This window comes from Prinia subflava, chromosome W, assembly GCF_021018805.1.
Source record: "Prinia subflava isolate CZ2003 ecotype Zambia chromosome W, Cam_Psub_1.2, whole genome shotgun sequence".
Lineage (NCBI taxonomy): Eukaryota > Metazoa > Chordata > Aves > Passeriformes > Cisticolidae > Prinia > Prinia subflava.
Genome location: NC_086282.1, coordinates 3,225,349 through 3,246,692, shown reverse-complemented (window position 1 = coordinate 3,246,692; position 21,344 = coordinate 3,225,349). Strand labels below are relative to the sequence as shown.

At 44.3% G+C, this 21,344-nt stretch overlaps 1 protein-coding gene across 3 annotated transcripts; it reads right to left on the bottom strand.

Moving 5' to 3' along the window:
* Nucleotides 1–4,583: 4,583 nt before the first annotated feature.
* Nucleotides 4,584–21,167, bottom strand: LOC134563395 (RE1-silencing transcription factor B-like). 3 transcript variants are annotated; one of them, XM_063421303.1, is made up of 4 exons: nucleotides 21,037–21,167; nucleotides 19,103–20,013; nucleotides 13,011–13,094; nucleotides 4,584–10,002 (listed from the first exon to the last, which is right to left on the bottom strand). In XM_063421303.1, exons 2-4 carry the CDS (start codon nucleotides 20,001–20,003, stop codon nucleotides 8,315–8,317), a joined length of 2,673 nt encoding a protein of 890 aa, XP_063277373.1. In that variant the 5' UTR covers nucleotides 20,004–20,013; nucleotides 21,037–21,167; the 3' UTR covers nucleotides 4,584–8,314. The 3 variants fall into 3 exon arrangements, with proteins under 3 accessions (XP_063277373.1, XP_063277374.1, XP_063277372.1); XM_063421304.1 differs by having other exon boundaries at nucleotides 21,041–21,126; XM_063421302.1 differs by lacking the exon at nucleotides 21,037–21,167 and adding an exon at nucleotides 20,569–20,584.
* Between the last annotated feature and the right edge of the window lie 177 nt (nucleotides 21,168–21,344).

Below are 21,344 nucleotides of genomic sequence, written 5' to 3'. Positions count from 1 at the left end.
GACATCAAGTAGGGATGCAATTCAGGACCCGGGGAAATAACCTGGCAGACAAAGAGGCAAAGAGAGCAGCCCTCTTAGTAATAAATATTCCAGAGATCAGAGAGAGAAATGCCCAAAAATATCCTTCCCGGTTGTCCCCGAAAGAGATAGAAGATTATAAGAAATTGGGGGGCAAGTGGGAGGATGGTAAATGGAAACTGCCAGACGGTAGGGAATTAATATCAAAGGAATATACGAGGAAGGTCCTAAATAGATTACATCAACAAACTCACTGGGGAGCACAAGCATTGGCTGAGCATTTTCTAAATTTTTTCGGGTGCAAGGGAATCTATGAATTGGCAAAGCAGGAAGTGCTAGGATGTATGGCATGCCAGAAAATAAACAGAACAAGGTTACAATAGACCCCCTTAGGGGGACAACCCCTGGCATACCGTCCATTTGGAAGAATCCAAATAGATTTTACAGAACTACCCAGGGTGGGGAGGTGCAGGTTCCTACTGATGATAGCAGATCAATTAACACACTGGGTAGAAGCCTTCCCGAGTGCCAGAGCAACAGCCCGAACCATAGCAAGAATTTTGCTAGAAGAAATCATCCCCCACTACGGCATCATAGACCACATAGACCAAGGGACCCATTTTACATCTAAGATTATCAGGCAATTGGCAGACACCCTAGGGATCCGGTGGGACTATTACACACCCTGGCACCCACAGAGATCAGGGCGGGTAGAGAGAATGAATCAGACCCTGAAAGCCGAGTTATCAAAGTTAATGCTGGAAACCAAGATGTCATGGGTTAAGTGCCTCCCTTTAGCCCTTCTGAACATAAGACCTATGCCTAACTCTGATAGGGGATTATCCCCTTTTGAAATGTTGTACGGGATGCCCTATGAGCATGGGATGCCTGTGGGACATCCCAGATTAGAAGACAGCCAGATTTAACCATACTTAATAGCCATAAATAAGAACTTACAGGAACTTAGAAAGAAGGGGGTAATAATGCAGAGCACCCCCTTGGGATTTGCCATCCATAAAATACAACCAGGGGATGAAGTATTGATTAAAACCTGGAAAGAGGTTTCCCTGACCCTGCATTGGGAAGGTTCATTTCTTGTTCTTTTAACAACAGACACCGCCGTGAGAACAGCAGAGAAGGGGTGGATGCATGCCTCGCAGGTGAAAAAAATTGAAATCTGAGAAGGGAAACCCAAGTGGAAAGTTACCTCCTCCCCCAGGGACCTGAAGATCAAAATTCATCAGAGTGGCAGATGACCGAGGGAAACGTGATAAGTTGCTCAGGACCGGAATGTCCCTGTAACCCATACATTCATTTTAAGTGTGAATATTGCAAAGAAATTTGGGTTGTACATTGTAAGTGGGGGTAGAGGCCTTCTGGTTTATGTAGAAAGTGTTTTGAAAAGGAGCAAGAACTGACCGTTTGGTTCTTAGGGTACGCCACTCGTTTGGGACTAATGGAATCAGATTCGTCTGGGTAGTATTTCCTATACCAAAATGGGGTAAGGGGAAAATTGAATTCCAAGGCTCAGGTTTTAGCCACTGAGTGTCAAAGGATTAATAGAGTACCCTGTATTGCAGAACCAGTAAAGTTATCCAGGTGGGGCACCTTTAAGAGGAGGTATGCTGTTCAGACGAGCCGTAGGATCTGGGAGGAAAATCCCTGCTGTCAAGAAGATGGACTACCTTGCCACTGGCAGCACCCCAGTGGGCAGAGGTATAGGCAGAGAGATATACCTATGGATAACCCTCACAGTCCTGAACAGAGCCATGTGCCCGATAGTGGGTCAGCCTAACGAGATCCAGCTTAGCCTGGGGAGTCAATTAAAGCAACCCACCATGGAAATCACAGAATACCAAGCCCCGGATAACTATAAGAAAGAAAGAAAATTAGGGTACTATGCCTTTAATGACACTTGGTGCCAGGAGTTTACACGAGGAAGAGAGAGCAACAAAACAAAAAGGCGTTACCTACGAACAACCGGTCAGGCTTGCTACCAAAACAAAGAGGGGATGTAAAATCCACAAGAAATAATCAGGAAGGAGTATGTAGAAGGGAGATCCCCGGTCAATCCGATGGCAGGCTAAAAATGCTACAACTCTATGATCCTGCAGCCTGGGTCCAGGAGGGAAAAGGAAAATGTGAATCCCCGATCCACCTACAGGAGAAGCTCTTAAGGTTACAGGTAGCAATAGAGGTAATAGAGAATTTTACCATGGACATTTTAACATTAATAGCCAAAAAGCAACCAGAAATAGGGGACCTCATATGTCAGCACCAGGCAGCAGTAATATATATATTAACTGAGGAGAGGGGAATCTCGGGAAAAGTAGAAAAGGCTAAATGTCAGGAAGAAAGAATTCCTGTCCAAAAGGAGGATTTAACTTTGAAAATCTCATGGTAAGGATGGATATTCGAAGAAGGGACAAAGAGGGGGCTGATCGGACTCCTTATATTAGGGCCCATAACCGGAATAATAATCTTGCAGTAGATGATACCCAGTTTCACCGGTCCCTTGCATTGGGTAACACAAGGTATCCAAGCATTAAGAATAATGAATCTAAAAGGGAGGAAGGGGAATCCAGGCAGCGCTAGTATTGGTAAAATTTGAAGCACAAGCAAGAGCAGGAAGAAGTAACAATAACCCATGGTAGGATAATAATTGAGATTAGTAAAAAAGGGTAAAAAGGGAAACATGAATTATATGTTAAAATTAGAAGGGGGAGAGATTGTAATAAATGACATGAAATAATTTGTGTTTATTGTGTATATAAAATGTAATTTAAGAAATGTTCTGTAAAATAAAATGAGAAAGCCGGTTGGGCTTGTGACAAATGGATTTTAGAATGAACAACTGCCTCTGCCAGGAATTCAGGATGAACAATACCCCTGCCGGGAACCCGGGAAATACAAAATTAACAACAGAAAGGGTGGTGGACCCGGAGACAGATGGGCCCTCTTGGGCGGTGGAACTGTGAATGATCCAGCTATCAGGAATGATATAGATCTCACCATGCTACCAGGGAAAACACCTCTCCATTCACGATTCCACCTCCCCATTCAGGATTCCGAGAAACTGAATTAATATTCATTTTCCCTCGGAAGACCCATTCAACAGACCAGATGGCAGAACGAAACTCTTATGAACATGAAGAAAATACTGAGGACAAAGAATTGTGGAGAAATACTCTGCCCCCGGCAAAATAAACTGTATATAAGGAGACCCCTGAAAGACTAGATTTGTGAACAGGGGGAGTTACGGTGCGCTAGAGGCCATAGCTAAGGTTCACCCAGTGCCGATCCCAGGACTCGACACTGAACTTCCGATTGCTGGCTTGTCCTAAATTTTGTTTTGTTAATTCTTTAATTAATAAAAGTATTTATTAATTTGGAATTGGCTGAACGTTTATAACACTCTGTCCTCATACAGGCCATCAGGAAGCTAAGCCATCCCTCATGCAAGCCAACTCACCTTTAGGGCAGCTCACTGTGTGGGCAGGATCTCCTGCTGGCCTGCAAGGTACTGCAGAGCCGTGCACTTGTGCTTGGGTCCCTGGTTCTGTTAAAAATCAACATAGCACAAAGCAGATTCTTAGCATCTTTTCAGTCTAGCAAGTTTTATCCTGGTTTTCTACAGGGAAAAAACCAGCAGGTTTTCTGCCAGGGTGCAAGGAACTAGTCAAAGATAAGGATGACCTGGCTGCAGGTATAAGGGAAAATGATTTCTCAGGTTGCCAACCCATTTGGGTTCTCTAGATAAGCCAGCTTGTCCCAGGAACACCTTCCTGAGGATGGGGGGCAGCACTAGCTGGTGGTACAAAGGGCTAGTATTCTACTGATCTAGTCTGAAATCATCAACTCAGCACAGACAAAAGGCACGCAGGTAACCAGCCCCTGCCATCTCTATGCCACACTCTTACATCTCCCTTGCAGTCTGTGGGCAGGCTCAGGCACCACTCCTGTTCCCTGTTCCCTGTTTGTACCATAAACTGCTCACATGCAGCCTACAAAACTTCAGGAGGAGCAACCCAAGCCTGCCCCTTTGTCTGGGCACTGACAGCACCTGACACACCGCAGCCCCCAAGGCTATGTCCTGTGGCAGCACTGCACCCTGCTCTTTGCTGCTTGAGCAACAACTGCACGGCTCACAAAACCACATTTCCACTCACCTGCATTACCTCCGAAACTCAAATTTAAATTCCACAGCTTCCATCAAGCTACACTACTTCTCTGGTGGCAGAGAATATTGCCCTTCATGCCCATTGGGCCCATCCTTCCAAATCACAGCATTGCTTTTGAACCTTGACCCTGTGCATGCAGCCCCCACCTTGCACCCTGTCCTTATGAAAGTGGGCAGGGAAATGAAAACAATACACTGAAAAGGAAAAATAAGATATTTCTGGAGCCACCGTCCCTGTCTGCAGTCAAGTCTGGCATCTCTGTACTGATTCCTCCAGGCCCACCTGCCTGGCTTGAGGTCTTCAGGAGCTCTGTCAATGACACTGGCACTGCTCCTGCCTCAAATTATAAATGGCTTCCACAGCCATTAAGTGGAAGATAGAAGCTGCAGGTTCCTTAATAAAGTTTATTTAATCATAACTATGCTTAGGAAAATACATGTGTAAAGGTTAATATAATGCAATTTAGTTTAACTTTATACTACATTTTGAACAAAAGACTTCTTATACATGATTTAGGTAAAAACAGGAAGCATGATCTGGCTCATTTTACGTCTATTACAAATGCAGAAAAGACTGTCATGCACTACAGTAGAGACCATGAAAAAAAATTACCTTTGGTTTAATTCAGAGAATACAAGTATTGCACTGTAAAAGCATCAAACATGGTGCAACTAAACATCATAAACATGTTTCCATGCCAGCTTACAAAAGTTTGTTAGCTAGTGTAATTTTAGAGGGGGGAAAATATATGTACACATAAAACAATTTCTTTAGCCATTTGGATTCTGTTAATATCGTATGCATGCCACATATCTACACAACTGACATTCAAGAAAACTCTTGAATTTGATTTAATACCTTTCAGCTACATTAAATCTGTTGAAATCAATGACATTACTGTATCTTAACTGGCCTGTCAGCTGTTAAACATTCTTTAAATGACTGAAGTTCCAGCCTAGATCATCAAAATCCAGAAACAACAATTGCAATACCATGGATTTTAAGTGCCTAGCTAGCCATTTCTTGACCATTTTTCATGGCAGTTAGTTTAAGTGTATAGATTCATACAGAAAAAGCCCAAAACACGACTCAACCAAGGGCTGGCAGCGTAGGGGTATATCAGCATGCTAATCCTTCCAACCACGTATTGGAGGTTGAACGCAAATACAGGTATTATTGCCAAAACACATAAACATGCTAGCATTGTCAAAACCAACACAAAATAATTTAACAATATTGAAAAAGACAAAAAAAAAAAAAAGGCATTGTTTAAAGGGAGACACAGCAATGTAAGACCACCATATATGGTGGGCTACGTGACCCACACTCCCCCTGAAATACATTAGCAGTGCCTAACATTTGAGACAAACATAATGCATTACATCCTTGCCTTTTTCATGTAACATAATCCCAAACCTTGCAGAGAATTCCAACACAGTTTTGCACCAAGATTAGCTAGTTCAAGACGTTGTTGATGGGTCTCAATAGAAAAAAAATCAACTTTTCTTCTTCTTAATATGTTAATAAATTTATTTTCAGTTTCTCATCTTCTGGTAGGAAACTCCGCCAAAGAGGAGCCAACTGTTTGTCTTCGAAGAGTTCTTGTCAGATCAAGCATTGAAACCTTGACCACTTCACAGAAATGTGCAGCACAGTATTTCAGAGAACCACCTTTGCTTTTGTCTCACAGAGAACTTAAAAGTCAGTCAACAGCATTGTTTTCATTAAAAAACAAACAGGAAAAAGTTATCAGGCCAGTCCATGAGTTTACTTGAACATAGCTAAAGTCCTTGAAGTCTCTCACAAAATAGCAAAGGCTCTTTGCAAGGATAGGAAGGGAGCTTTAAACCTCTACACAGTACTGCAATTCCCAGCATCTGCTCACATCACTCACAAATGATGGCAAGGTTTATATATAAAGAAACACTATTATGAAGAAAAAAAATACATCTAAAACTATTACAACTGGTAGTTTAGGAAAACAATTCAACTAGGTTTGTTTTCTTAATGTTTAACATAAATATAGTTGCAACTTGATCTTGAGTTGACAATGATTGTCGCAGCCAAGGTAAGGATTGAACACTATGCAAACAAAAATTCACTATACTTTATACAACTTATTTCTGCCATGAGAGATGCCTTCCCTCTAAAATCTTTGGCCTCCTATTACCAAACTCTTCCAAAAGCAGAAGCAATGTAGCATTATTGCTCTCAATTCATTCACAGCAATGGAGGGGAAGATGCTGTGGGGACAACACAGTGAAGAATGGGGTTTATTCCAGAGCTTACACAGAGAGAGTTACTTGCAATAAAGTGCTCTGACAAATGCTGTCTGAGCTCTTCAACTCCACTCCCCAAATAACACCTGCCTCCAAATTTGCTTCTTTGGAGCTGTCCCCAACTGCTCCTACTGGAAAGGCAGCTAATGAGTCAGAAGAGCGCACAGATGGGACCTGGAGGATTTTGCTTTTTCCATGCTGGTTTGGATTTTATTTACATTTTGCCACTGGTTGACTACAAGCAGTTAGGTATGCAATCTCTCTTGCATTTGTGTGTGCTAGAAATGAAATCTGTTTAGAATTAAAAACTCCTGGCATGACATGTAGACCTGAGATGACAATCTTACATGTTTCTCTCTGCATGGAAGCAGGATAGTTTTATTAAATGCAACTTGAGTTCATATGGAGCAGAAATTCCTACAGTTTTTTAATGCCAGGTTTGTTGCTTACCAGTTGATTTATCTTTATTTGTTCATTGGGGGTTTTTGTGTATGAGATGTTAGATTACATCACTGCTACTATTTTTTTTTAAAGCTCATGAAGTTTGACTGCTGTCCACCACAAAAATGAAAATGGAAGCGGGGGAAAAAAAAAATCATCAAGACTTGCCGAATCTGCAGACTATTTCCACTGAGAGTGATTATTTTCCTGTCTGGTGATCCCAAATTATAAATCAGAATTTATTATTCTGCATGTGTATTCAAAGTATCAGAAGTAGGATTTCCATGACACAATAAATCCTGTAAAGTGGTTTGAAACTGCATTGGTATAGTTTTGCTTGAGGACTGTACAATTCTAAACCCAGTTAAAAATACATAGCCAAGCAGTTCATAATTTCAGCAACTTCATGCACAGTTAATCACACCCCAGGAAAACAAGAAAAATCTGCAGTAAGGAGCATCACAGAAAACTGCCACAGAAAACTATCACACGGTAAGCAACAAGTCTGAATGTTTCCAAATAAAAAACCTTACACATACAAAATCAAGCATGCATATATAAAGTGTACATTTACTGCACAAGCACTATTCCTAGAAGATTTAACTGCATAGGTAAAAATCAAAAACAAGTGCAACATTTTAAGCCCTTAAAGCACAATCAAAAAACAAAAAGCAGAAATTAAAAATAACAAACTTGCTCCCCCACAACAAAGCCAATAACAGATCAGTGATTAAGATATTAATCAAGACAGAGGTTCTCCAATCAAAAGTTGGAAGGACTACTCTCAAATTTTGGCTCATCATTCACACTTAGGGGATCTAAAATGTACGTTCATAATTGTAATTAGCCTTAACAGTTATGTTCATCACTAGTCAACTTTGATTTCATTTACAAAGTGCTCTTTATGTAATAGAAGCTATCTTCCTGGTAGTAAAACCATCAAGTAGTTTAACACTTTGAACATCAAGATACATTGAAAAGAACTAAAAAAATGGGAAAGGGAAAAAGGGAGAGAAAGAGTTGGCTGCTAGAACAAAAAGCAATTTATGCCAGTGGCTCTATAAACATCCAACTTGTATATTGTTAGCTCCAGTCTTGTTCCTAAAACTCAGTTTATAAAAGAGCTACATAAGCTAAAAGACTAGAAGTTTACTGTGACTTTATGACAACCTCATACACCCTACCTGCTTTCTCTAATTAAGAGATCAAATAGTTAATGAGTTCACCATGACACATAAAGTTGTCAAAAATATTTTCAACTTAAAAAAAAAAATCTAAACCAAAAAAGAAACCAATGCAGACACTAAAGCAAACCATGCTTTAAAAAATCTACAATATTTTTACATAAGCTGTGTAAGATCTTACAAAAGAAGATTCCCCAAACCACAGCTATTTCTACTCCTGCCCTTTTGCTGCCTTCTCAAGATAATACACATTAACTAAGTGCCTGTTGAGGTGCTTGCTGTATTCACCTTCCTTCTTAAATGAGCGGTCACAAAAAATGCACACATAGTTCTCCCTGGCCACCGTGGTGTCTGGAGCTCCCTGTGACATCTTTGGACTGGTTTCCTCTTGCACAGAGCGAGCACCATTTAACCCCGAGTCGTCGCTTCCTTCTGATATGTTGTCACTGATGTCACTGCCTTCATGGCTGTGGATGCCCTCATCCACATCCATTTCCTGAGATTCATTCATGGCTGTGTTATCCCGAGATAAGGACAGAGCCACTTTAGGGCTTTGTGTACACCCTTCTGTGGGCACAGGTGCTGGCACAGCATCTCCTGTTGGCTCTGTCACTGGCAGGCATGTCTTGGTCAGGTCCATCAGGTTTGAGTTAGTCTCAGTTTGTGCCACAGTTTCCTCTGGCTCCTTCTCAGGTGCCAGATCTGGTACTACCTCCATGAGTACATCCAAGCTTTTTTCAGAAGACATTGCATGAGAAGACTCCTCAGAGCAAGTGTCTTCCCCTTTGTCCGCCTGTCTCTCCTCCTCTTGTGCACCACCAGTGTCTTCACTCTCTCCTTCTGCCACAGGTATTTCTTGGTCCTCTACTTCATCTTCTGTGTTTGCATCCTGAGCTGGCAGACAAAGCTGCCCTGGACTTTGGATGCAGTTTCCTTTGGGATCAGTGCTCTCCCCGCTGAGACCATGACCACCATTGCTGTTTAATGCCACTGTGTCAGTGGGATCTTGCTCCTTCTGGTCACTGCCCTTGGTGTCCAGCTTCCCACCTCTATCTTCTTCTGTGATAGGATACTCATCTGGCATCTCCTCTTCCTCAATCTTCTCCTGATCAAGTTTACTCCTCTTTTTACTGTGCTTAATTTTCAGAGCTTTCTTTTTTCTGTTTTTCTTGAGGCAAAAATTTTGCTTTTTAGGCTCTTCCTCTGGTGCAACATCACTTTTTTGAGCTTCCTGGCAGTCTCTGGGTTTAGCTTCCACTTTCTTTTTCTTTTTTGTTGCTACTGAGGTATCATTTGCAGGCTCTTGCTTTGAGGAAGTTGCCTCAGTCTCTGCCTTTCTTTTGACCTTCTTTGTTTTACATGTTTTCTCAGTACTTTTCTCAGTTTTAATATCCACCTCCTTGTTTTCTGAAGCTGATTTACGACTTCTGGTTGTCACCTGGCCTGCAGAAACATTGCTTGCTGACTTATTTTCCTTTGCCGAATTATCTTTTTTCTCCACCTTCACAATTTTCTTTGCAGCCGAATCCCCTTTCATTGGTTCCTTCTCCACTTTGTCATTACCGTTCTCAGAAAAGTCAGCTTCGCTCTTTTTAGTCCGTAGCTTCACCTTTGAGACATCCATGGTGATGTCAGAACAATCGGGATGCCTGGACTTGATGTGATACTGCAGGTTACATTTTTTAGATGCTGCATAATCACAAACAGGGCAGAGAAACTGGCGCGGGTTGATGTGGAGCTCAACGTGCTTTTTGAAATTGCTGCGGTCAGCGGTTTTGTAGTTACAGTGCGGGCAGATCAGAGGCTTCGGCCCGTTGTGCACTTGCCTCGCATGACGAGTCACTTCGTGCTGGTTTGAGGCCACGTAGCTGCACTGGTCACATTTGAATGGCTTCTCACCTAAGGGAGGAAGGACGGAAGGGAATGATGGTGATTATTAAGCATGGCGGTTGTGGGGCAATCGCTTCCCACTAATACAGATACAGAAATATGGAACTTGAGAAGGATAAAAAAAAATTATCCATGCGCCTTTAAAATTAAGCAAAATCAATATAAGAAATCCACAAGTCACAAACACATTCACAAGACACTAAGAACAAAATACAAAAAAAGAGAAGGGGTGAGGGCTGAGAGGAAGGGGATCCAAAAGCAAGCAAGCAGTAACGTCACAGGTTCTGGCTAGGCATACATACCGGCAGAGATCTCTCTACAGTAATATTAGCAAATGGAATCCATACCCAACTGGTCCATTGAATGCATTGTAGAAAAATGGAAATGTAACATTTGATGAATAGCAGTTTCACACAAACGTTTCAAAAAAGTCCAACTTTACACAGATTTAGCATACTTCATATTTGCATTGAAAAGGAAATGAGGGAAAAGAAGCTAGCAAAAACCTAAGACCATGAAAGGGATGCCCAGATGATCTTTACCTCTGAAAAAATTCAGTTCACTGTTTTGGTGCCTCAAACACATAGTGCTCTGGCTGCAGGCTACTCTTGGCAAGTCAACCAAATGCAGTCTACAGCCATCATGTTACTATTAAAACCTGCATTTACATTAGTGTAATAACTCCTGTAGAAATGTTTCTGAAATGTTCTGCTTAGTGCATGCCAATGCAGCAGAAGTAGCTTTCCCTTTAAACATCAAAGCAAATAGAAAAAACACTTCTGCAACAACTCAAGTCCAGAAATACTTTGGGAGCATCTGTGTATGCACCAATTTAGCTGAGGAATTTGGGATGCTCCTGAGCTCTGAACCAGCATCTCAAAACTGATGTGCAGAACTAATGCATGCTACTTCTTCAGTATGTTGAAAAACACTCCAGTCCCTTTTGCTCGTGATACAATAGTGCTTCTCCCACCTCTACAAGCTACTGTCCATACTCAAGCTCTGTAGCATGACTCAGAAGACCAGCCAGCCTGCACTGAAGATGTGGTGCCTGTTTGTGTGTTAACCACATGATCTGCAACACCCTCATAAACTCTAGAAAAGGCTGTGCTGCCTCCCTGGCAGGAAGCAGGGGGACAATTGTTTAGGAGTCCAGATCATCACATGGGTGTCTGCAGCATTTATTTATTATTTAAAGAAGAACTACTTTGATTCCCTTCCTCTCCACTTTACTTCCTTATTTTTTCCTCCCATTTCCTGGTGACATTTTCTACAAGTTTAAGTTTGATGTGTTTATTTCTTATCCTTCCTCCAAGTATAGAGCTTTTATCACCTACACTTCAAAAAATAATTCTGTGTTGCACTGCAGGAGGACAAAACCAGCCTCTCTTACATACCCATGAACAAGCTGTTCTAAGTGCAGAGTGCTCAGAGGCAGCTGCAACTGGGTAACTCAAAGATAGCATGTGAAGAGTTTGTGTCCATCGCCTCTACTAAATCCTGGGGTTTTATTGCACAAGTGAAAAGGATATGTACTAAGATGGCTAAAAAAACCAGCTATGAATTAGGTTCTAAACCACTGTCATTTGCTGTTTGACATGGGAAGAAAGCTACAGCACCAGTGGGCCTTAAACAGCCAGCCTGTCAACTGCAGGAGTCTGGAAATTGCCATAGAAAAGGTGCAGCTGCCTGGGCATTGCAACAAAACATACAATAGAATTTAGGAGAGCTATTAATACAAGACCCCTGATAGCAAAACTCATGCCTTCCCTCAGAGACCTTTGAGGCAGGGGCCACAGGCAGATCCCACTCCTTACCTCCTTTGGAATTGAGACTTCCTTGCACAGAACAAGGGCAGAGCAATATGTTCGTGAAATGGTTTCCAGGTTCGGTATTGACCAAACCATTTGCAAATTTGGTAGTTCATTCGCAAACCAGAGGTTCAACCAAGTATTATTTTTGTTTCTGAAAGCAGAATACTACATTCGCAAAATTCTCACACCAAAATACTGACATCATTTTAAAGCAGGCTATTTTTAATGGGCCCAAGCCCCCCTCTACTACAGTTGAAATTGCCTCCTGGTTTCAATTAAAAGCCTCATCAATTGAAATTGAGACAATTACTGTTCAGGAGACTTCACCTCCTGTTTGCCAGCATTATTCACCTAGGGCTGGTCAATTCAGATTTTACAAAAACAAATCAAAAGCACAGGCTCAGGTCTACCTGAACTCCCTTCTGAGAGTCATTAAGGACAACTATGCTTGTGTCTGTGGTGTTACAACTCCCAAAAATGCTGTTAATTCATTCAAAAAGAGATTCACAGGAGTGCAAGAGCAAATGTTTGTAACACCACAGTTCATGACCAGTAATGGGAAAAAAAAGGCTAGTGAAAATTCCTAATTTGGCTTTTAGTGCCACAAGACTGTCACTTGTGAACATCCTCTGAGTTTGCTTTTTCTCCTGTGTCTCCTTGCCATAAGCAGACACTAATTTACATCACTGTGTCATACTAAACAAAAGCTAAGGGTTCCCTCAGAACTCCTGGATGAGACTCAATCCCAGGCATCACAGAGGAGATTCTCAGCTACTGAAAATGTTCCCAGCTTCACTGACTTGAACTCAGCTATGACAGCAGACAGTGTACAAGAATTTGTTCCTATATCACCACAATGTTGTATTTATTACTAGATTACTAGGACTACTAGAGCAGCCCTATGAATATCAGAATAGATCTTGAAAAGTAAAAAGAAAAAGATATATTCCTATTATCAATTTTATTAATGACACTTAGCATTCCTAGCAGGACAACCTTCCCCATTAGAAAAGGAGCTAAAGCTCAGGCCATACTGGCTAAGATGGCATCTCACACAGAACTGGGCAGACTGCTTTAGATGGCCCTTCTGGAGACAGGGTCTGGCCCAGATGACCTCCAGAGGTCCCTTCCAACTGCAGCTATGCTGTGGTACTGTGACCCACCCCCTTTTCCTCAGTCAAGCTGCTGCCACTCTGTACCAACCTGAGTGGGTACGCATGTGCCTGGTTAAATGGGTCTTCTGAGAGCTGGAATAAGGACACATTGCACATTGATAGGGCCGCTCCCCTGCAAAAATAAACAGAAAAGTTGTTACTGAAACACAGCAGATTCCCAAACTGGTTACCAAGCCACACAGGGGAGGCTGTCACAGGTCCTCACACTGCATTTGAGGGCATGCTATCTCTCAGCAAAAGAACAGTGAGAAGCATATGCCTGAGCTGGACCACTGCAACATATCATGCCTTATGAATGAGGGTAGTAAAAGGGCAGGATATGACAGAGGCACATCCTAATGTCCACCTGGGGTCAACAGTAACCTCAGCCAAAAGATGATGAGGAAAGACAACTTGAAGAAGCCTTAGGCCACCAGACCTGACTTCCCTACAGCATTTTCTCCCAACACTCAGAAGATGCACAAAAGATCCTGTAAGAAACTAGGTATGTTCTTGCTTTGCTTAACATCTTACCTGAAACCTCCATATTTAATTTGGATTAAGATGGGATACAACTATCCATTCCACGTGGACTTGCATTTACCAGAACACAAGTGCAGATAGAGCAGGTCTTTGCTTCCAAAGTTTTACTGGCAGAGTGAAAATAGCTTACAGCATGGAAAAGCATGCTGATCAGTGAACTTATGCTGCTAGCAAAAGCTTAAGTGTAGCATAAACATTTATTTCAGACTCAAAATCCCATGCCTGAAGAGTTACTGGTTCTGGAGAACTAATGGAAACTAACCTGTCATAAATTATATCTTCACTGAGGACAGTCAGCTTGTAATTGTACCTAAAAATTGTATCAGTACAATGATACTTGAAAATATTTTTCAAGTGGACAAGCTCCAAAGAAAGGCAGACAGTTTTATAATTAGCATGTTAGGCAGGTCCAGATAAACACCAGGGGTGTTTGCCCCAAACTGCTCACACACTGTCTTCACTATAAACACTTTTTAGTTTTGGGTAGACACCCACAAGAGAGGAGTGAAGCTGAAAAGGGAAAAAAGGAGTTACTCAGTCCTAGTATTTATTCAAATCATAGTCAGAATTACACTGTAACATTTTGATGAATTTGCTACATATGAGGCATACAACCAAGGTGCTCTCCAAATCACAGAGACCTGGAGATCAGCAAAAGCCCTGCTCACAGGCTATGTGTTCACTTTCAGAGGCACAGCTCTATCTGCAGCAGCAGATATCTGCATCTGCCAGTGTGTGATGTGAGACTCCACTGCTGGTCTGTGCCAAAACAGCAGTAGAAGCGGCCTTTGTAATGCAGATTAATTCCACATTTCTTCCTTCCATCAAACATTTAGACTATCGTTCTTGATTAGATCAGCAGTTTAAAGGTAAATTCACCCTAACAACCACAACTCCCCTCCCTTTCCAATTAAAACAAGGTAGGGGATAGGCGAAATACACACAGTAAGATAAGTCATGTTCAAGGGAGGGGTAGTCCTTTTGTTACAAAGAAATGGTTTTGGTTTTAAATGACTTTTTACAATTTAAAAATATGTGGCCAAAGGTCCAGGAATATTCAGTCATATCTTCTTCCCATTACCTGAACTTTCATACCTATACAGTTACCTACAACATTAGGAATGTGAAACAAGCTTTCTTTCATGGCCTTTTTTACAGAGGGCACAGCCGCAAAACATACTAGATTTAAGTATAATGAACACAACTAATTTGTGTTACTGCCACTTGAGAATTAAATGCATTGTACAGGCTGTTCTGTAAAATATTATTCCCCAAAGGATTTGTATTGTAATTTTACAAGCTGGTTCATTATATGCAAACAAGCCATCAGAAAAACCTCTCCAGAAGACACAGAATAAGCTCCAATCTAGCAAAAGCTCAAGCAGGCACTTAACTATGCAAATGAACAGGCAGACGGACATCAGCATACAAGTGTAAGACCATCTTGTTCCCAGTCTGACCATTGAGGAGACTCTCAAGAGTCACACTCCCAAGGCCAGACTGCTGGGACTGAAGCCCTTTCACGGCGGGTGGCTCCAGTTACCCAAGAGGTGCCCCACTTGCCTCCCTGCACACCCCACTCACACACAGTCAGACCAGGTTTCCTTACCAGTTTGACCCCAGGTTTCCCACAGCAGAGTATCAGATGTCTTGTTCCATAAAGCCATTTACTCATGGCATGGTAACACAAACACCTGGAGCTGGTTCCTCCAAAGAGGCTCCTGCACTTTTATACCCTCACAATCTACCTGCACAAGTCTCGCTCTTCCTCCCCAGTCTTCTGCTCCTGCTGCTGAGCCTTCCATATCCAACTACCTTGCTGGCCTCCCCAGTCTTCATTTGCTTTGTTGTCCAAAAGGTTGGCAGTTCATGGCTCCTGCTGTGTCTCTCAGTGCCCATTCACCTGGCTGGCACCACTGGTAGAGGGTTGGCAATTCATGGCTTCTCTGTGACTCACCCTGAGCAAAACCTGATCTTGAACTGCAGCTTGCACACTGAGCTACCTGCACCAAAAGTATTCCTCAACAACCTCTTGATAAAGCCTTTTTTTATAATGCCATTAGAAGTTCCATCTGCTTGAAACAAATCTGCTTCCATCAAACTTCCAACACAGTGGCAAGCAAGAAAGATCCCCTCTCATAACCAAAATCAAAAGGAAAAAAAAGAAATTACGAACCAACCACAAACCAAACCAAAACTAGACACAGAACATTGTGACTGACTGAAGCAGATGTCTCAGTTATTTAGCCCTTCCGTTTTCTAGAAATTTCTTCTAAAAAGCGAAAGAGAGAAAAAAGAAAGAGAACAATGCTGCATTGTCTTGCATGTAGTACAGCTCCAGAATCAGCAGGTAAATCAAGTCAAAATTTAGTCTAAAAGGTCTAATGAGCACAAACGAGCCCAGGTAAATCTGTCCCTGACACAGAGTCCTTTCTGCCCAAGCAGCAGAGGAACAGATTGTCCTGAACACCTCCTGCCAGCCCCTCCTGGGCAGTGGATAGGCTCTTCCAGATGTAGCTTTCCCAGGTGACAAGCCTATGACCATCTGTAGGGTCCTTGAAACACTCCTCTGCCCAAGGTCCCCCACATTTGTCAGCAGCCTGTCCCACAAGCACTGTCACGAGCTGCAAGGTATCTTCAGTACAGGGCGGGTTCTGGAACACCTGCTTTTCAACATGAATGCAAGCAACAACAGGCAGATAACCTCTGCCCGCCTTTCTGTGGTCCCCAAACATGCAGAGGATAGGTATTTTTCCTAATCATGCAAGGTACTAGCATGCAGCCCCCTTCCCAGCCATGTGCTCTGCTATTGCATGTCATTAGTAAGGCAACTAAGTTCACTAACCAGCAAAAAACCAACCTGGAAAAGAAGAAAGGAGTATTTTTACTCCTTTACTCCATTTTAGTGAGCTGAGTCAACTAGTCCCAGGCTATAGGTAGAAAACTGAGACTGCCTTTCTCCAGCAGCAGCACATTTATTCTGTGAAACTCCACTCTGTGCAGCCAGTGTTTCAGAAAATTGTATGGCTCTAACAGAATCTAATTAACTGCAAAGAGGCATTTCCACACCCCTCAAAAAAATAAGTCTGATAAAAAACAAAAAAGAGGAGAGAAAGAAAAGTATCTATCCAAAACTATTTAACCAACTAGCAATCAGGAAACCAAAGAAACAAACAATTCCAACTTTCTTAATATTCTGAACCCATAAAATAGGAAGAAAATGATGAATGGATGTATCCCATTCATTTTTCCCAATTTTTTTTTTAGTTTTAAGTGAAAACTACAAAGCTATTATAGTATAATTCAGACAGTTTTTACTAAATTCAATACTGTTATGTAAACAGTCTACAAATACTTTTGACTATAAAATAGCTGTGGGTGTTTTTTCAGGGTTTTTTTGGGGTGAGGGTTGTTGGGGGGGGGGTTGTGTGTTCTGGTTTTGTTTGTGTTCTTAAAGGCAAATTATTACACATTAGTATTGGCAGAGACTTTTAGGCTGGTGTATAAAATATACCTGCCAGGAGCTTCTTCATTCTTCTAATACTCTAGCTTTAACACTCTCCTCCACAAAATCAATGTTACTGGAAACAAGGCACATTCCTAAATCATTCTACTAACATATTTGGAAATTTTTTTATCAAACAAGAACTGCCTGAAAGAACTTAAATATGTAGTTATGAAGTAGCAAAGAAACACCTAGAAGGGTAGACTAAAACATGCTGAAATCATCATCACTCATTCCAGCTTAATTACAGTAATGAAAAGAACCAGAAACCCTGACTGCACCACTGTCTTCAAAGGAGAAAAAGGGGATCTGGGTATGCTTGATTTTTTTTCAAGTTTAATACAGTTCATCAGTAAATTGGTCCAATGCACTGATAAACAGAGCACTTCCTCAGCAAACATGCTTTCATGGTTAGTTCCTGTAAAACTCAAGAAGTGCTTTCAGAAATCAGAAAGGGGGACCTAATGTCATCTACAAACACAAGCAGAGATGAATTTAAAGTTGGGACAAATGTAAACGAGACAGGAACCAAAGCACTGGCTCACGTTTGGCCATGAGTTTCCCACATGATTAATTTAGGCTTTTTCCTACTATTTTGCCATTTTTACCTGCTCTCTTTCCTGTTATTTCCTACAAAACACACAAAGAAAATGAACTGGAGGATAAATGACACCATTTTCCTAATACCTCTCACAATAAACTTTGTTTACTTGCTTAGAAAAAAATATTTAGACAGGACTGAGTTTGAAACTGATGGCATCCTCTGAACAGCACACAGCTATTCTTAGGAGAACAGTATGTCTTAAAGTACTAACATTTCCAGCAGACCCTCCCAGCCCCAACAAAGCAGACACTAAAGTGAGCTGACAAACACAAACTCCTGCACACTTAAACTTAAGCCCAGCCCCGAGGCCCCCGGAGTGCCCACCCCTTCCAGACAGCTGCAGACAACTGAACTGAAACCTCCAAACCATTAATGCCACTGCTATGACGAAACATGACTTTAAAGGAGAAATTCCCCAGTGTTTTGCTCAGCCAGCACAGTCTACAATAAAGGGGAACCAAATCAGGTGAGCATGCTAGAAGATGGTTAGCAAGTGAGCCCTCTCCACAGAAAAGCCCTGACATGGTACAAATAAAAGCTTCTAAGCAGCAGCAAGGAAGGTCTGAATTGCCCTCTCACTTTCACAAAAGGGATCAGGAGGCAAAGTAACTACTCCATGGCTCAGAGAGGTAAGATGGCTACAATAACCCCTCCTCGAAAGGAGTTTTGGTTCATCAGAACTCCCCATGTGAGAGAGTGGCTCTCTGATAAAAAGCAAGGTATTTCCTAAGTCACCTGTGGTCCCAGCTCACAGGACACCAGCAACACTGCAGTCCTCTAATTCCACTTGGTATACACCAGGGGAAAAAGGGGCTTCACACTGTCCCTTCCAATTACAAACCAAGGTTAGGAGAAGTCAGGAAATCAGGCCAGACTACCTCAAAGGCTTCCTATAGGGCAAGAGAAGTATGTGTCTACTTCTGGCTGCTGCAGTGATGCAGGCCCCTGCAAAAAATGAAGCCTCTGAGCATTAAAAGGAATTAATTCACTGTTCAACTCTTATTCTGACTTTGTGGATGCTGGAGGACTCCTCCGCATGTATATATCAGCTCTTTCTTCTCTGTAATTACATCGTAGTCAAGTTTCAGCTCAGTCTAAAGGTACCATTTTAAAAACTACCTATGGGATTCAGGCACCTTTTGTCAACCTGCTTGTTTTGGTTTTAGACTACATCAGGTTTTGGTGTTGTGGACTCTGACAATTATCACAGGCACACTTTGTCATGCCCTTTTCAAAAAATTTGCTTAAGATTACTAAACAAGATGCCCTTCGTCTCCTCTTGGCACCTGACATTTTTTCAGTCCTCTAGGACTGTAGACTGGAGTTCAAATCAAATTCCACTAGGCTATAACCTGGTAGCACTAAGAGAAGAGAGCACAAAGCTTTATCAGAATAGAACAAACTTTGCAAAAAGACTCTGCTTGCTTCACTCATCACAGATTCTCAGTAGTCTTACTGCACTTTAGTCAAAAAAAGATGAAAAACTTACCTGTGTGAGTTCGAATATGTTGAATATAATTGTTCTTCCTGTCTGAAAAATAGGAGCACTCTGAGCAGGTATACACTTTCCTGGGAAAATGATTTCTTAGGTGTTTTTTCCAGTGATATTCACTGACAGTAGTGTAAGTACATATGGTACACTTGTAGACTCTCTCATTTTCCCCTGCTTTGTTGTGGTGCTTCAAGTGAGCCAGATAGTGATCATATCTGTTAGTGTTATAGCCACAGCGATCACAACGGATTGGGCCCTTAGAGAAATCCACCTCTTCTGCAGTGCAGGAATCAGACTCCTTCACCTGTGCTTGCTTTTCTGCATTTTCTTCCACGAAGAATTTCTTAGCACTGTGAACCCTGATATGATGCACAAACTCCTCTTCAGACTCTGCCTCGTACTGGCAAGGCTTACAACGAAACGGTTTGCTCTTCAAGCTCTTACACTTGTCCCCTGTGCTTTCTGGAGTACCCGGTGCTTCCACTGAGACATCTTTGTCCACACTGGGAGTCTTAGGAGGGAAACAAGCAGCTGGACCTTGAGTTTGCACACTAGGAACCTCAAGGGAGCTTAATTCCACATTTTCAGGTGCCTCACGGTCACTCTCTGCAGCCTGGGTATCTTCCATACCCTCTCCATCACTATCTGAGAAGTTGCTGTCCCCCACTGTTGTCAGTTCTGCCATTTGTCTCTCTTCTTCAACCAGGTAATCACAGCAGTTGCCACTAACTTCTCCTGTCAAGGCCACATTTGCCAACATAATAAGCTGAGGAGCTGCCAGCTCAGCTTTAGAAAGGTCCTGTAAGTCATACATGTCATTGGACAATGCCATGCCAATATTAGAACTGCCGGGAAAGAGGCTGTTCCCACCAGACTGCCCCAGCACTTGAGTTGCCATGGCAGTAATGCTGTTGGAAGAGAAAAGGAACACCTGTAAGCACCCGAGTGTAGAAAAGTCTCTTGGCTGTGTACTGTCATAGCAGCCCTCCAGGGAACATCAAAAAACTAAAGCTCTTTGCTGAGGTGCTGGGGCAGGGGGAAGCAGAACCCGGAGCTGGGGGATTTCGTTCCTCAGCCGAAGGGGCGGCTGGGCTCCTCCTTACGTGTGGTGCAGGGAGGCGCTGACAACGGGGTCCCAGGGCCCAGGCGGGGCCCAGGACAGGCGAGTGACCCCGGGCCGGGCCCCGCGGCTCCCGCCACGCCAGACACCTGGGGCGGGCAGGGCCCGCCGGGCGGTGCCGCGGCCGGCCTCCGCCGAGTACTCCTGTCCGGCCGCCGCCCGCCCCAAGGGCCCCGCCGGGCCCAAGGCCGCCAACAAAGGGGGGCGGCCCGGCCCTGCGGCGACCTCCCCGCGGCCAGGCGCACATCCGCCGGGGGAGCCGGGCCGGGCCGTGCCCCCGCCACCCTCCCTCCTTCCCTCCCTCCCTCCCTGCCTGACAGGCATGCGGCCATTTTCTGCCTACCCACACAAAGTGCCCTCCCCGCGCCGCCCCCGGCCCGGCCGCTGCCGCTGGCCGGTGGGGACGCCCGGCTTCTTTCTTCCCCCCGCGGCGGGCAGGGCAGGGCAGCAGCGCCGGTGCGGGGGCGCGGGGCGGAGGAAGCGCCTCGGTACCGGCAAGGTCACGACGGCCGCGCCCACCCGATTCCCGTCCGCAGGAGGGGGAGCGAGCGGCGCCCCGGGCCTGCTCCTGGGCCCGGGGCCTGCGGCTGCGCTCGGCCCGACCCGGCCCGGCCGGCGACGGCTTCGCCGTCCGGCGGCGGCACGGCCCGGCGAGCGCCCCCGCAGCCGGCGCGGCTCCTTAGCCGTGGTGCTGATCGCCCTGCGGCCGGCCCGCCCGCCCGCCCGCCGCAGATCAGCCCTGGACAGCGCCTCTCGCCCGGCTCCCGGCCCCCCCGCACCGGCCCCGCCGGGCCCCGCCACACTCACTCACCCACCGGCGGCGCGGGGCCGCCCGGCCGCGCGGCTGCTGCGGGGCGGAGCGGAGCGGGCGGGCGGGAGGCGCTGCTGGCGGCGGCGGCGGGCGGAGGCACCCCCGCATTCCAGCACACAGCGCGCAGCGGCGGCGCCGCCCCGCCCGCCCCCGGCAGGAGGGGCCGGGCCCAGCGGGGTCACCCAGCAGCGGCGGGGGCACCGGGCGGGCGGCATGCGAGGGGGAAGGGGCACCCGCCCGAGGAGAGGGTCCGTGCCCAGGGGTAGAGCAGGCGGCCGCGGTGTTTGTCTATGCCCGGCCCCGCTGCC